Raw genomic sequence first — 14,502 nt, 5'->3', positions numbered from 1 at the left:
AATTCCCAGCAAATTTATCCCGTGCCCTGTATGTGAATGGTTTCAGTTTTAAGACCTATTTCCTATATTGCTGCCTGGTTTTGAGGTCTACAGGTGAAAGAGTAAGCTTGAAAGGAAGTGTGCTGGCAATTTGTCCTTATATGTAAATATACAGTGTGATATCTATATCTAGTCATGATTTTTTTCAGTAGAGAGGATAGTTAAATGCACAGTAATACATGGCAGTAACTATGATATTACCTCTTCACAGCTAAGCTGCCTATATACAGGACTCATTTCCTTCTTTGGCATTCCCAGAAGCAGAACCACACTGGTTATGTGATCCTAATGCTGTTTTGTAAACTGATCGTGGCTTCTTCCCATTTCAGTTTCATTACTGAGAGAAACCTGATCTAACGTGTTTGAACACAAGACCAAGGACCAGATGCAAACGAGTTCCAATCCTGACATAGTCACATCCTCTTCGGAGCCTTGGGCAAGTCTCTAAGACTTTGCACTTTGAAGCTTTGAATTTTGTTCTGTAAAATAATTATAAAGATGGTGTTAACCTGAGCCACATTAGTTGAGGGGAGAAATGTTGATACCTTCTTTTTAAAGGAAGAGGAAGGGTTCTAGGCAAGAAGTGTTATGAGAGATACATCTGAGCAGCAAAATTCAGATACTAAGCCTAGCCTGTCTGTCCCTAAAGATGAAAGAGCACTGGGGTTTACAGTTCAGTATGACCTTGATGAATTTTTTTTATTCATAGAAGCAAGCAGTTGTCCTGGTTTGGCTGGAGTTTTAGGATTTCTTTTTCTTCTGTACCTTTCATATGCCCGGTCCAATTGCTTTTTCCCATCAGCAGAAAAGGTCATTCTCATTAGGAGACAAATAACGCAAATTGGATGCATCCAATTTGCATATTTGAATATGCAAACGACACACTTCTCATTTTTCTTCCCAAGTACTGGCCTCTGAGTCAAATGAAATTTATTCTACCCTAAATTGAGACTGAACTTCCATACAATAAAGATGATTTGGTGTCACGGGGCGTCTGACGTATTTTATGTAATTGTGATTCTAGAAGTTTGATGGCAGCCAGAAAGCCTGTGGCTGGATTTCACAAGAATGAAAAATTAGAAGTCAGCTGAGGTTCCAGTTTTTGTGTAGAAACAGAGGTGATTGAGCAGAATTATTAGGCCTGTTTCAGACCATCATCAAAAATTGTTTTAAAGGCTACTGTTTAAGATTGATGTTACCAGCAGCCCCTTGATGTGGACTGGGAATGTAGCCATGGAACAATCCCAGCCTCCAGCAATGAAGAAGCAGAGATTCAAGGTTACTTGGAAACTGAGATACTTTATAGCACATTTTGATGCTTGCTTACCTTCTGGACTGACCATACTCAGGATTGTCCTTTTATTCAGTAATTACTAGGAATGCTTAATAGATGAGAAAAATCTTGCCATGGTAACTGGTGATGGATTACACACTTGTGTTCTGCAGTAGAATTTCAAAACAATGCTATATTTTATGCATTAGTAATGAAGTTGAATAAGGGTGTGGTCCAGTATTGCTCTCCAGTTCCTTCAGAAATAATGACACACTAAGGATTGCAATACATCAAAAATTTAATTACATTAAAAGTGCTTACTAATGTTTTGTTATTGCTCTGTTTAACCTTGGCATCTGCACACCATCCATTAATTTATTTCAGTAAAAACTACAGGTCACATTGTGAAGTTCTTGTATAATATTTCTATGTAGTCAAAACTCCCACTTTTTTTTTTTTTTTTTTTCCCAGAATATAACTTCACTTAAGATATTGATTTGGGATATGTGGCTTTGTGCATGCAGTGATTCATCTAAGAGAGGAAGATAACAAAGATAATGCTTTAGTTTATGTATATTCCAGATTTTTGTATAATAATGTTTTTTCAGTTTCCAGTACTAAACTTATTAATTATAGTATTTAATTTAAGCAGCCATTTAAATATTTCCTCCATATTAAAACAAGGAGTTTATTTGGGGCACAGACTTCAATACTTCAATACTCTTCTTAAGCACATAACATATAAACTGCATAATAATGAACTGACGAGACACTCCAGCAGTAGACTATTTTTTTTTCATATACATTCCCACACTAACTCATATGCAAATACTTTAAGCTGCTGCTTCTTTGTAAAGTCAAACCCCCTATTTTTAAAAAAGTCAATAGACAGAGTTTTTGTAAAAAAAAAAAAAAAAAAAGGGATAATACCAGTACCTTCATTCAAATTAACTCATCATACAAAGTCATATATTTTGGCTCTTGTAAAGAAACTCTATACAGGTCACTATGCAATTCTGTCTTCCATATCAGCTTATTTTAATACAGTGTCAAGGTAACTGTATTTCAGAGAACTTAAAGTAGAAATAAAAACAAGCACACACATGTATAAATAGATATATAAATGCACAGACATATTATGAATAAGTATGCATAGAAATTAATTTAACCATTTGAAAACATACACTTTAAAGTCTACTGTATGAGTGAATCTTTAAACAAACTCTTCCAAAAACGCAATAAACTTGTCCCAGTGACCTTGTGCACGAGAATTTATTTCATAACATAGGGCAGGAAACACTGTCTGAAAATTATTGTCCATAGTAATTTCTTGACTCAATCCTTTATGAGGGTCATGTATATGCAGAGCAGATGGACAACATAGTTCCTTACATTTTCTATTACTCTCAGTACTAAAACTGGCATTGGTAAGGCAGAAGAGCATATTTGTGATTGCTTTGAGTGTGCAGTGTAGTTTGTGAGCATCTCTCTCTGTAAGGTGTGGTTGGAGCTCCCTCTGCTCAGCTGTACCATTCCTTCTGCTGTAGAAACACATAATGAACTGGCTCAGGGAACTAATCCCAATTACATTTTTTATTTTTGCTAAGTTATTTTCCACAGGTCTGTCCCACCATGTATTGCTGTGTCAATACTGCTGAAGTGGTAGTAGGAACAAATTGAGCAACAACAAAGCTGGGCAGGATCAGTGCTACAGCCTGACTGCTCAGGTCCTTTCATGAGGTGCTAAAATGAAATCCTCACTTGGGTTTTTCAGCAGCTCTGTGGAGGTTACCAGCCTGCAGTAACAAAAAAAAAAAAAAAAAAAAATCAATTAGATGTGGGAAACTCAGTAGTACAGCCACTGCTGCAGGATTACTTCACAAGTGCCAAATTATGTGATAAATTTTATATCATGAATATCTGAAACAGTTTTTGATTCAGTTAGTCTGTTCTTTAGGCCACAGAGGGGGAATTTGAGGCTTGTAGCATAGACATATATGTAACATTCAGCATGGGATATCTCTGCTGTTGTCATCACTGGCAGGGTGGGTATAATTTGAATTTAAACATCAAAGGAACTCAAAGTAGGAAGATGAAAATATTTTAAGGAGTTGAATGAATCACAACCGATTTCTTCTTCCATCTTCCCAACTTCAAGACAGTATGAAATCTCCCCAGTCATCTACTTGAATATTTAGATACACCTAAATATTTAAAGTCACAAGGGATGGCTTTTGCTTTCATATGAAGGCCACAGGACCAGGGATTTGGCCATCCCAGGGATTTGATGAGGTAACTGCATGAAGTTCTTCTGATCAGGAGACTTGACAGGACTTGACAGCTGTAGTGGCCTTTTTTAGCTTTCCAGCCTTTGATGCTAACAATAAGCTTTAACAGGAAAGAGAAACCTTAGCACGGCAAAAGCCAGATGTTTTTAAAGTGCATTTTATATATGAGTGGTGCATGAAGGAATATCTGCTGAAATTTATTTGCAATGTCCTTGAACAACATTGATATCTCCAGATTAGGTGCTGCCTGTGGAGCAAACCTATTCATTTTGCTAATGAGACAGAAGAGGAAGATAAAGATTTTAAAAATGCCTGGCATCATATTTTATTAGTCACCCAATATAATTATTGACAGGGATCAAGAATGTTAAGTTCCAGAAAAGAACTGCTTATTAGCTTAGCACTCCTGAGATGCATTAAACACATTTGAATTTAATTAGAAAGGAGTATCCATGATTTAAGAATAAATCTTGCCCCTATTAATTTTTGAAATTAAGATGATTTATTTCCTTTAAAATTTCTAGCATTTTGGATAAAAGTCCTTCATAAAAGGTGCATGGCTCACTTTCAAAGACTAAATTTATACAGTGTGATTTCATAAACCAGACTGAAAAATGGTTGTAGTTTAATACTTGATAGATTATTTTATTTTTTTTAGAAACCAAAGGAGAATATTCAAAAAGAGCAGAGAAACAATGAAAGGTAAGCAACCCACAAAACTCGTTGAGAAAGCCCAGATGTAGTGATGGGTGCAGCATGTGCACCCTATAGCCTGTGCAGCATGGTGTGAGTGTAATGCTGAAGTGCTGTGTATGCAACAAATCAAAGTGGAGCAGGGACTGGAGTTTCTTTACATGGCATGACAAAAGCACTTCAGGAATGTCCTTACAGAGCACATCAGCTTACACAGACTGAAGAGAAAGCACAGGGGCAAATAAAACATCTGTTCTGTGAAAGCAAAAATTTACTTGTGACACTTTGGGTTTGGAGATGTGTGCTGCTGCTATTATTCAACCAATGGTAAAACAACATAAAAGCTTCTAATGATTATTTGCTAACATAAAAAATATTGGCTTGACTCTCAAATAACTCTTTTGGATCCTATTATGATGTTGCCATGGAACCAATGTGTGATCTTGGCAAGCTCATACTCCATATGGGCAAACATGACACTTTCAACCAGTAAAATAAGAGTTATATGTATTTAATATGTAAGGAAATATCCAAAGGTGAGAGAAAAAAAAAAGACAATTTGATTTTTATTAAAAAACAGGCTTGAAAATGACTGTTTTTAAAGGATGTATTTATTCTAACCAACAAATCACTGCTGATATTACTGGCAGATGACAAAGAAAATATTGGCAAATACAGGAAATTGCAAAGATGAGCTAATCATACAGAGCTGTCTTGAAATGTTTGGGAGACAGGAAACAGAAGAGGCTTGAATTCAGTCATATGTCCATGGATGCACCAGGAACAAGGAATCAAAGTCCTGTATACAAAACTGGGGCTGTATCTGGAAAATGATGATCCAGAACATAAGCATTGCTGATGGTTGATACCAGCAAAGTTCAGAGGTAGCCACTGTCTTCCACCTCAAGGAAATTATTGCTGTGGTATTTGAATGACAATGTTCCTAAAACTGGCTTTGCTCTCTATAAGCAAATAAATGGATGTGGCAACCCAAAACAAAGACAGAGCCATTAATCTTAACTTGGGCCTGCCACAAGGAAACCTTTTACCTGCAGGCAGACTCTGACAGCAGAAAGACAGCAGTAGACACAAGTTTCTTCAATTGCACATCTTGTTTGCTGCTGGGAAGTAATAATGTTTTTTCCCTCTGAAGCTGTGTGCTTCTGTAATGACTAAAATGGTCTGAGATAACATAAAATAAATAGGTGATTTTATATTTGTTCATAGCTTTGCTGAAAATGAGATGAGAATACTGTTTTTAACTCTTTTGCCTACTTTTTAAAAGTCTGGAGACAATGCAGGAGAGAAAAAAATTTTGAGGTCATGGTTGAGAAAAAATTTTGGTTAAAACTTTAGTTTTAAAAACTAAAGTCAGATAAATATTTTTAACTGCTGTACAGGGGGGGGGGTTAGTGGATTGTTATTAACAGGAAATATCAAGTACTGAAATTCTTAGCTAGGAACAGCAGAGCAAAAACCATAGAAGCTGAAGGCAATAAAATTCAAATCAGAAATATTATTTGAATACACATTTAATCAGATATTGAACACAGCATAAAAAGTAGTGAGTTTTCACTCTTTTGATCCATCCACTCTAGCTGAACACATTTCTGATGCTGACTGATTCAAACACTAATTTTAGGCATAGATGGAGAAAAGTGTCTGTGTTTTCTGGTGGCATGGGGTTTTTTGTTGTTTCATTTGTTTGTTTGGGTTTTTGTTTGTTTGTTTTTTTTTTGTTTGTTTGTTTGGGGGTTTTAAATTTTTTTTTACTTATTTTGTTTGTTCGGTTTGGGTTTTGATTCTTGGACTGTAACAATATTGACCTTGGCAGGAGCATAGGAGCCTTAACAATAAATAACTACTTAAGGAATTGACCAAATCAGCCATGGATAAACAGCTTGGAGCAGATATCCCTGGGCTGGTTCAGATTGGTATAGCAGGTGAATTTTGACTTTTATGTGCACCCACATATCCTTGAGAATTTCCTTACATCTCATTTCTAACTAAGGTTAACCTGCAACGTGGTGTGCTTGTTGTTTTGTTGGTTTTCTTTGGTTTGAAGAGTGTTTTGAATCCTCATGGTGGGAAATGAAAAACACAGTGGAGGTGAATGGAAGCAAACCAAACTTTTAGTCACTTCATGCTGCCTGGATATGGAACTGGAGCTGTTCTAGATTTGTGGCATGAGTTATGCTTCTGCAGTTAATGCCTCTGCATACTCTCTACTTGGATCTTCTGACTCCAGGTTCTTAGCAGTGAAACAAACTGAAGGACTAAAAGGGATTTTATTTATGATTGAACCCAGTTCCTTGGTTATTGAGAGCAATCTCACTAAACTATTTATAAGCAGGCAAAGATCTACGTTAAGAATAGTGGAGATATTTTACTCAAATGCTTGTTTCAAATGCTTGTTCAAAACTCTATTACTTTGATGCATTGTTCTGTTTTGGGAGCATAGATTTGTCAATATATGGGTAAATATATATATATATAAAATTGAGCACATGCCTACGTGGGTCTACAGTGAACTAGTTTACATCCATTTTTTTGTGCCAACATTCTCATTTTTAAATTTCTTTGCCTTGGCTCTTTCAAAAAATATTATATATGTTATGTTATGATATAGCATTTAGCAGGGCAGTTAGAGTTACTGGGTGAACACAATGGAGATACAGACTGGAAGTATTTGGAACAAAAACAAATCATGCTTTTTTATTAAAAAAAAACTAACAGAAGAGAGAAGGAAGGTATGAATAGAAACAAAAACCAGTCAGCAATACTTCAAGTTGAGTTCAGATCCAAGACTGACTGATCTGGCTTTCTCAAGTTATAATACAATTCTTGCTATGTTCAGCTTACCAAATATAAGACATTGAAATGACTGCCCAATAAATAATATTAATGTACATAGTTATGATAGCTTAGTTCCTTCTCTTGGTTTTTGTTTTTCACTGTTTCTTCTTCCCCAAGCTGATTCACTTTTCCATCTGTGTCCTGTGGTTCCTCCTTCTTGCCTGGATCAACTTGCTGTTTGACTGTGGCTTCAACTCCAACCATGCTACTCCCTTCTCTTGGTATTAGTATGTATATTTTAATATACTGATTGCTGGCCTAATCTCTGTTCCCATTTTTCTACTTTGAAGGGACTTTCTGGGTTCCTCAGGTCTTAGCTCTGGTTTGTTCTGCCAACAACACTTTTTGATCCTCACACCGTGGTTACAACACCACGGTCTTTAAATAGGATGATGAAAGGTAGGAACCTATCTGTTCAGGACAAACATTAAGTGTGACACTTTTTAAGTACAGGTTTTTTTTCTTTTTGAGACCTAATTTCTATAGACGTCTCTGAAAGAATTAGATTTCTCTAGGGATTGGTTCTGGCATACCAAACAGTTGTTTATTTTTTCCAGCTGTGTTTGTAATAAAAAATATTACTTCTAGAGATAAACCTCATCTTCAGCTGTACTGTTCTCTCTGGACCAAGTCAGAAGAGGGGAACAGCACTAAACACTCACAAGCCAAAGCCTCACATAAAGTTCATCTTGGCAGATACAGATCCTTTCAAGCCCTTTCAGCATCTGGAGAAGAAAAGGTGGCTGAAGATAAGTGGGAATACTTGAAGAAAAAAAGCCAAATGAGTAGTAAAATTGTCTGTCAGGTCCAATCTAGTGCTGTGCAGGGAGTAGCTGTAAAGTCAGACATCTTTTTCCCAAGAAACATCTCAAAGGTTTTGTGCTCCCTACTCCTGCAAGTCTGCAAAAATTGTTTAAAAATGGTCCTCTCCTGTTCCTACAGCCCCAGTAAATAACTAGAAAATCTTCCTTCTGAAGCTCTGAATTTCAGGAGGAGAAAGAGTGGGGATATTTCTGACCTCTTACACCCATGGTGTGATTCTGCCTGCAAATGCCTCCTCTGTGTCTTCATAAAAATCAAAAGAACGAGGGTGAAATGGTGGCCACAATAAGGCTGAAGGAAGTTCTGTATCCATTTAGAACTACAAGGCATACATTGGACAGTCAAAGATTATTTCTAACTCTACATTTTAACAAATACTTGCTTTTAACCAAGAAAATCAGCCAGAGTCTGGGAAGTGAATATAATCTGAGTTACAATTGGCAGGGATGTCCTGTATAATGTATCAATAGATGTAAGCAAACATAAAGTGATGAGCCTTATTTTTGAAACTTCCTTGGAATAATGGATAGAAGTCTGTTTGATTTGCTAAATCACCATCTATTATTTACACTGTGTCCTAGATTAATAGTTTTGTGTGTATATTTAGACAATTGTCTACTTGCAAACTCAGAAACAAAGAGAATTTCTTGTGTACATAGAGGGCACAATTAGAGATCACATCTTTGTACTGCAGCCCTTGGACAAAAACCAACCCAGCATTTCATCAACAGAAATCACTCAAAGACAGAAAGCTGCTCCAGACAAGCGGAACACAAGTTTTAAGTGCTATCTTTCAAACTAAATTCTCATGAATTTACAGAGAAGATTGAGTTCAAGGAGGATCAACTAGACTGGAACATTCCTAGACTCCCTCACGTTGCCTGACTTCATAGAACCATGGGATTGTTTCAATTGGAAAAGACCTTTAAGATCAGAAGTCCTATCAATTCCCTAGGAATTCCTATCGATTCCCTAGCACACTGCCAAGTCCACCACTGATCCGTGTCCCTGTGCACCACATCCACACATCCACACCTCCAGCAATGGTGACTCCACCGCTTCCCTGTGCCTGACAACACTTTCAATAATGACATTTTTCTTACTACCCAATCTAACCCTCTGCCTCACACAGCCTGAGCCCATTTCCTCTCCTCCCGGTGCTGGTTTCTTGGGAGAAGGGGCCCGGCTGCCCCCTCACTCCAACCTCCTCTCAGGTGGTTGTGGAGAGTGGGGGAGGGCTCCCCTCAAACCCAACCCCCTGATCACATCCATCTCCTGAGAGATGTAGGACAGGATGAACCTTCCAGGTGGCCCTCAGGTCAGGGGTCTCTGCTGATTCCTCTCACTGGGAAGAGGCTCCCAGCCAGATCATCCCCACCTGAAGCCACTGCCTGCTCCTTCACCTCGCCGGGGCCTCAGGAGCCACCTGTACTCTCTAGGGCAGGTGCCGCCTCTTCCTGCCCCCTCTGCCCCCAATACCCTCAGGCTCCGCCTGTCCCCTGCCCCCAGAGGGCTCAGCCTGGGAACACTCCGGGGCCCCGCAACCCCTGGCAGCCCCCGCACCCCGCATCCCGTACCCCGCCCCTCCCTCGGACCCCGCCCCCTCTGACCCCGCCCATTCTGACCCCGCCCATTCTGACCCCGCCCCCTCCCAGCCCATCTCCCGCCTTCCTCTCAGCCGCGCCCCCTCCCCTCTCCACCGCCCCAGCCCCGCCCCCTTCGCAGCGCTTTGGGGCTCATTGGCCACGCCCCCCCGACCGTTAGCCCCGCCCCTCCCAACTGCCCTTGGGGGCGGGGCCGTAGTGCGCGCGGGGACGCTGCGTGGTGACGCAGCAGGAGGAGTTGAGGGGGCGCTGCCCGCCCTTCCTCCTCCTCCTCGTCTCCTCCTCCTTCTCCTCCGTGCCCCGCCGGACGGTGTCAGAGCGGCGGAGTCAGCCGCCAGCGCTGCCGTAGGAGCCCCTCAGCCACCGCCGGGGCCCGGGGGAGCTGCCGGCGCTGCCGCTGGCCATGGTAGCCCGCCTGCCGCCGGGGGGGCAGGAGCAGGCGCGGCGGCGGCGGCCGCCATTGCGCGCGGGGGCCGCGGGACTATGAAGGATGGAAGCGGACGAGGTGTCGATCCGCGAGCAGAACTTCCACAGCCAAGTGCGGGAGTACACGGTAAGCAGCGTGGCCCTCGCACCGCCGGGCCCCCAAGGCCGCCTGCCCTCGCAGCTGTGCGGCGGTGCGATCCCCCCCCCCATCCCCCCTTCCCCCTGACCTGTCACTGCGGTGCTCCGGAGGCCGCGCTCCCGCCGGGCACCCCCACCCCGCTCCTTGTTCTGCCCGCCGCCCCCCAGCACCTGTGGCCGGGCAGTCGTGGGGTTGTCCCGCTGGTTCGCTCCGTTGTTCCTTTGCCCCTCGCCACAGGCCCCGTGTCCTGGGGGCTCGGGGGTCCCGTCCCGTCTGGGTAAAGCTGTGTGTGAGCCTCGCCCTGGGGATGTGAGGGCCGGATGATGAGGATCCCAGCTCTTAGCTCGCTGTGGGTCTTCCTGTGCCTTCAAGCGAAAAGGGGAAATAGCGCGCAGACCTGCAGGACAGAGCTGTGCTTCTCAGTGTGCTCCTGTGCTCCGTGTTGTGTGTTCAGCACCTCTGCCTTCAGGTGCTGCCTTGTCGCTGGAAGTCACGCGTGGGGTTTCATCTTGTGGCTCGTGGTAGTAAAATCCTCCTGTTTTTGGCTGCACTGTTTGCAACAGATGTGTGTAACCTTCATGTTTTCCCTAATCCCTGGTGTCGTGCTCAGTGCTGCTGCACACCCCGTGCTCTCCATCTGGAGCAATACAGCTCAGTGCTTGTTCTGTCCCCTCTTCCTCAGCCTTGGGTAGTCAAGTGCAGCGCTACACCTCACCTCCAGCTGGAGAGAGCTGTTGCGGTTTCCTCTCTGACAGCCTCTGACATAATTGTTTTCAGACTACTTAAAGGTCATAGAAGTGTTTTGTTGGGGCTGTTCTGCTTCAGTTCAAGCAAGGGAGTATATGCTGCATGTAGGAGACATGCAGTGTTGTCCTCTCTGCTTGTGTCATCCTAAGTCAACTGGGTAATTGCCTTCTCTTTGTAGTTATTGCTCTTAAAAAAAGAATAAATTTCTTTAATAATAACAATATGTTTTCATTATTTATCTTTAAGTATTTTCCAGCTGTATTGGGAGACAATATTAAATATAACTGGTAATTGATTAATGTAGGCCTATAGCTACATTATTTGATAAAAGAGACTTGCCTGGATCCCTAGTGTGCTAATTTCTATTCTGTACTTTAAGAATCTGTATGTTAAGATATTTCTTGTGGTGAAGTATTATATTTCTGGGGTGTTTTTTTCTGAAGGCTACAAAACAAGTCTGTATGAAGGTATCAGTTTAGGAGATTTCCTAGACCACCTCTTTTCTGTGAGCAGATGTAGTGTGTCGTGAGAGCTGTGAGCAGCAGAGGGACATAAAGAGAAAACCACTCTTTCATAAATAAGTCTTTAAGCATTATCTTAATCCTTTTGTGCTATGAAAACACAGGTGTTTACTCAAATCATGAATCTCTTCTGGATGCTGCCATTTGTCTATCCTTTCCCTAGTATCTATTTTTCCATTTTTATTTATTTGTGTGCTAATTATCTCTTATTTATAGCTACAAGAGTCTTGTCCTGGTACATCATATACATATTGTGCTTTTGTACCTAACATACACAGATGGTGAGTCTGAAGGAATGGCTGGGTGGAGCCTTTCCAGGTACTATTAAAAATAGTGAAGGTCTATTAAAATTTTTAAAAACTGGAGTAGTTGGTAGCTCTTCCTGTTGGTGTAGTCATGTAAGAAATCACAAAAGGCATCAAGAACTTGTAGTGTAGAGGTACAATGCTGCTTTATTTGGGCAGTGGAAACAGCATATTCAATGAATAACTTCTTGATCTTAAAATTTTACTTTGATCTTTAATATTGATGACAAGCCATCTGTGTTACTGTTTAACCAGTGGGGATAGTAACAATTTTGCCTTTCAGATCATACATTGGTAAAGCTGTGATCTTTTCATGTTGGGAGACCACATGGTTTTATGAATACATAAGCTGCTGCCATCCAGAGCTGAATATACAACTTTCTTGTGGCTCACACATAGCTTCAGAAGCCTATTGCAAGGATGATTCACTTGTGGTTAGTTTAAGCATAATGAAGTACACAGGGTGTATTGCTTACATTTAGCATTATGTTAGCATCCTCTTGTAATAATTCCTGCCCTTGCTGATCAAGAAGTTACATGGTGAACATAATGTCTTAAAATATGCAAATAAACAGTTGTGTGGGTAGTGGGTATAATCATCAACCCCTCAGCTGGAGGAGGGACAGTATGTCATTTTCTGTCACATGCACAAGACTTTCATTCCAGCTGCAGGTGGGTTGGGGGCAGTGGAGCAGTTAATAGAAGGATTTAATGTTTGCTGTGTAATATTACAGTGGGGGAAACCTTTATGTGCCTACAAGAAGTATGTCAAAATTATGGTAGTTTTGCCTTTAAAGACCTAGTTGGGTGGCTTGGTCATTACTGCAAGCTAAATTCCTTCATTAGAGAAATCAAAGTAAATTGATGTAGTTGAGAAAACAAAACAAAACTCTTAACTTTTCTTTTACAAGTTTTCTTTTTTTCTGACTAAATAGGGAATTTCTAGACTGTGCTTTCTAATGCATTTCCTAAGGGCACCCTAAGCTTAACTTCAGAGTACTGCTTCATTTCTTTTTCATCTGGTGTCTGAACTGATAAGCTACAAAGTTTTCCATGAAGTTGTGTTATGTAACAAAAATCAAAGGCTCATTATCCTGCTGCTGTGCCTGTCTCTTCTGTGGGTGCCAACTGCTGCTAATTCCACCTTGAAAAGAGGGATGTTTCCTACACATGTTTATAGATTGAGCAAGGGTTGTAAAAAAATTATTTTTTTGATAAGTAAGTCCTTCATCTGCTTTTGAGGTAACTGTCTCTGTGATTTAATGCTTAATTTAACTTGGGCCCATTTACTCTTGACCTCATTTGGAGTGTGTTTTTTTTTTTTTTTTTTTTTTTTTTGAAGAAGGTGCCTGTTTGGAAGAAAATGATCTGCCTTGTCTTTTGTTGCTTCATGAGAATTTCTTGCTAATAGGAGGTCAACTGCCTCATCTAATTTTGGCCTGGCTCTTCAAATATGAAGGTGCTGTGTTGGGGATCTGTTGTTTGGAACAGCTATTGAGCACACCCAGACTAGTTCAGACTCTTACTAATTTTAAAATTCTGATTCAGTAAAAATGGAGACTGAGGATTGATGACCCAGTATAAGACACATGGCACAGACATGAATTTGCTTTAAGTCAGTGAGAGCCTTGACATCAATAAAGGCAGAGTCATGCCCAGTTTTAACTAAAAGGGACATCTTTCTGAAAAGCAGCTCTAGTTGGTTACAAACTATAAAGACAGTCTGTGTTCTGTACTTTATCAGCATTGGGATGAAAGAGCAGTAAAGGCCAGGAGATCTTCTGTGCTGCTCTGATACTATTGCTTACTTTTGTAGATTTAAGTAGTTTGCCTTTCTTGATTCTTTGATTCATTTAAAGTTTTCTGAGATGGTGCATGCCCCTGGATGATATTTAGGCTTTTAGAGAACTGCTTTTCCCTTGTGCCCTGTTATTATGTCTGTTTATGCAACATAATTACAAAGTGTTCCATTTTCCACTAATATCGTTGTGAACTGTTTATTTCAAATGCAAATCAGTAAGTGCAGTGGAGTTCTTTGTTTTCCCCTCGATTTACTTTTTAGAATATTCTTATGCTTTTTATTTTTTCAAATTGTCTTCTATACTGCAATATCTTCAAAAGTAGTTTGTATTTTTAAAACTTAGATCTACTTTTTGGTGTTTTTTTTTTTTTTCCATTTACAAAATGTAGAACTTTGTGTGTGTAGAATATGTGCATATGCTTGTTTATGAGGTTTCCTTGGCAAAGCAAATCCACTGTGCTTACATTTGTAGTGTTGTGAAAATGGTAGAATAAAACAGGTTGGCCACAGAATTATTAGTTCGAAAGCTTAAGAACAAACTGTATTTGGAAAGAACATTACATTTGTGATAAAAAAGTCAGTCCTGCTAGCATAAGTTAAATACAAAAATACTACTGTAATTTTAATTGCTTCATGCAAGTCCAGGCATATGTTGAATGGTCTAATATGTAGTTTTATGGTTAATGACAGATGCTTCCATTTGAAGGACTAAATGTTTTCAGGGCTGTAAGCTTTAGATGAGAGACATTTGGAGAAACTTCAGTTTATAATTCTCTTTACGAGAAGGCTTTTTTTTTTTTTAACTATACTACTTTTAAGTAGGTTTTTTTCTTTTGTTGTTACAGGAGATGTGGTGGTTAATTTACCGTGTATTTGTGTATCTCTCAATGTACTAGCAGTTTAGAAAGGGCTTTTTATGTAGTTGCCAACTTCACTCTAATACCACTGGCTTTGTTTTCTTCTTTGGTTTCTTTTTGTACCTTTTCTC

General features: G+C 40.1%; 1 protein-coding gene across 1 annotated transcript in view; it reads left to right on the top strand.

Annotated features, from left to right (window-relative positions):
• Window positions 1-9,833: 9,833 nt before the first annotated feature.
• Window positions 9,834-14,502, top strand: part of LMBR1 (limb development membrane protein 1) — a 67,848-nt gene continuing 63,179 nt past the window's right edge. Inside the window, exon 1 of the mRNA XM_030445110.1 lies at window positions 9,834-10,128. Coding sequence (XP_030300970.1) covers window positions 10,066-10,128 — 63 coding nt within the window. The 5' untranslated portion in view covers window positions 9,834-10,065. The remainder of the gene's footprint in view (window positions 10,129-14,502) is intronic.

Source organism: Calypte anna, chromosome 2, assembly GCF_003957555.1.
Source record: "Calypte anna isolate BGI_N300 chromosome 2, bCalAnn1_v1.p, whole genome shotgun sequence".
NCBI classification, from domain to species: Eukaryota; Metazoa; Chordata; class Aves; order Apodiformes; family Trochilidae; genus Calypte; species Calypte anna.
This window is presented reverse-complemented; position numbering and strand designations above follow the sequence as displayed.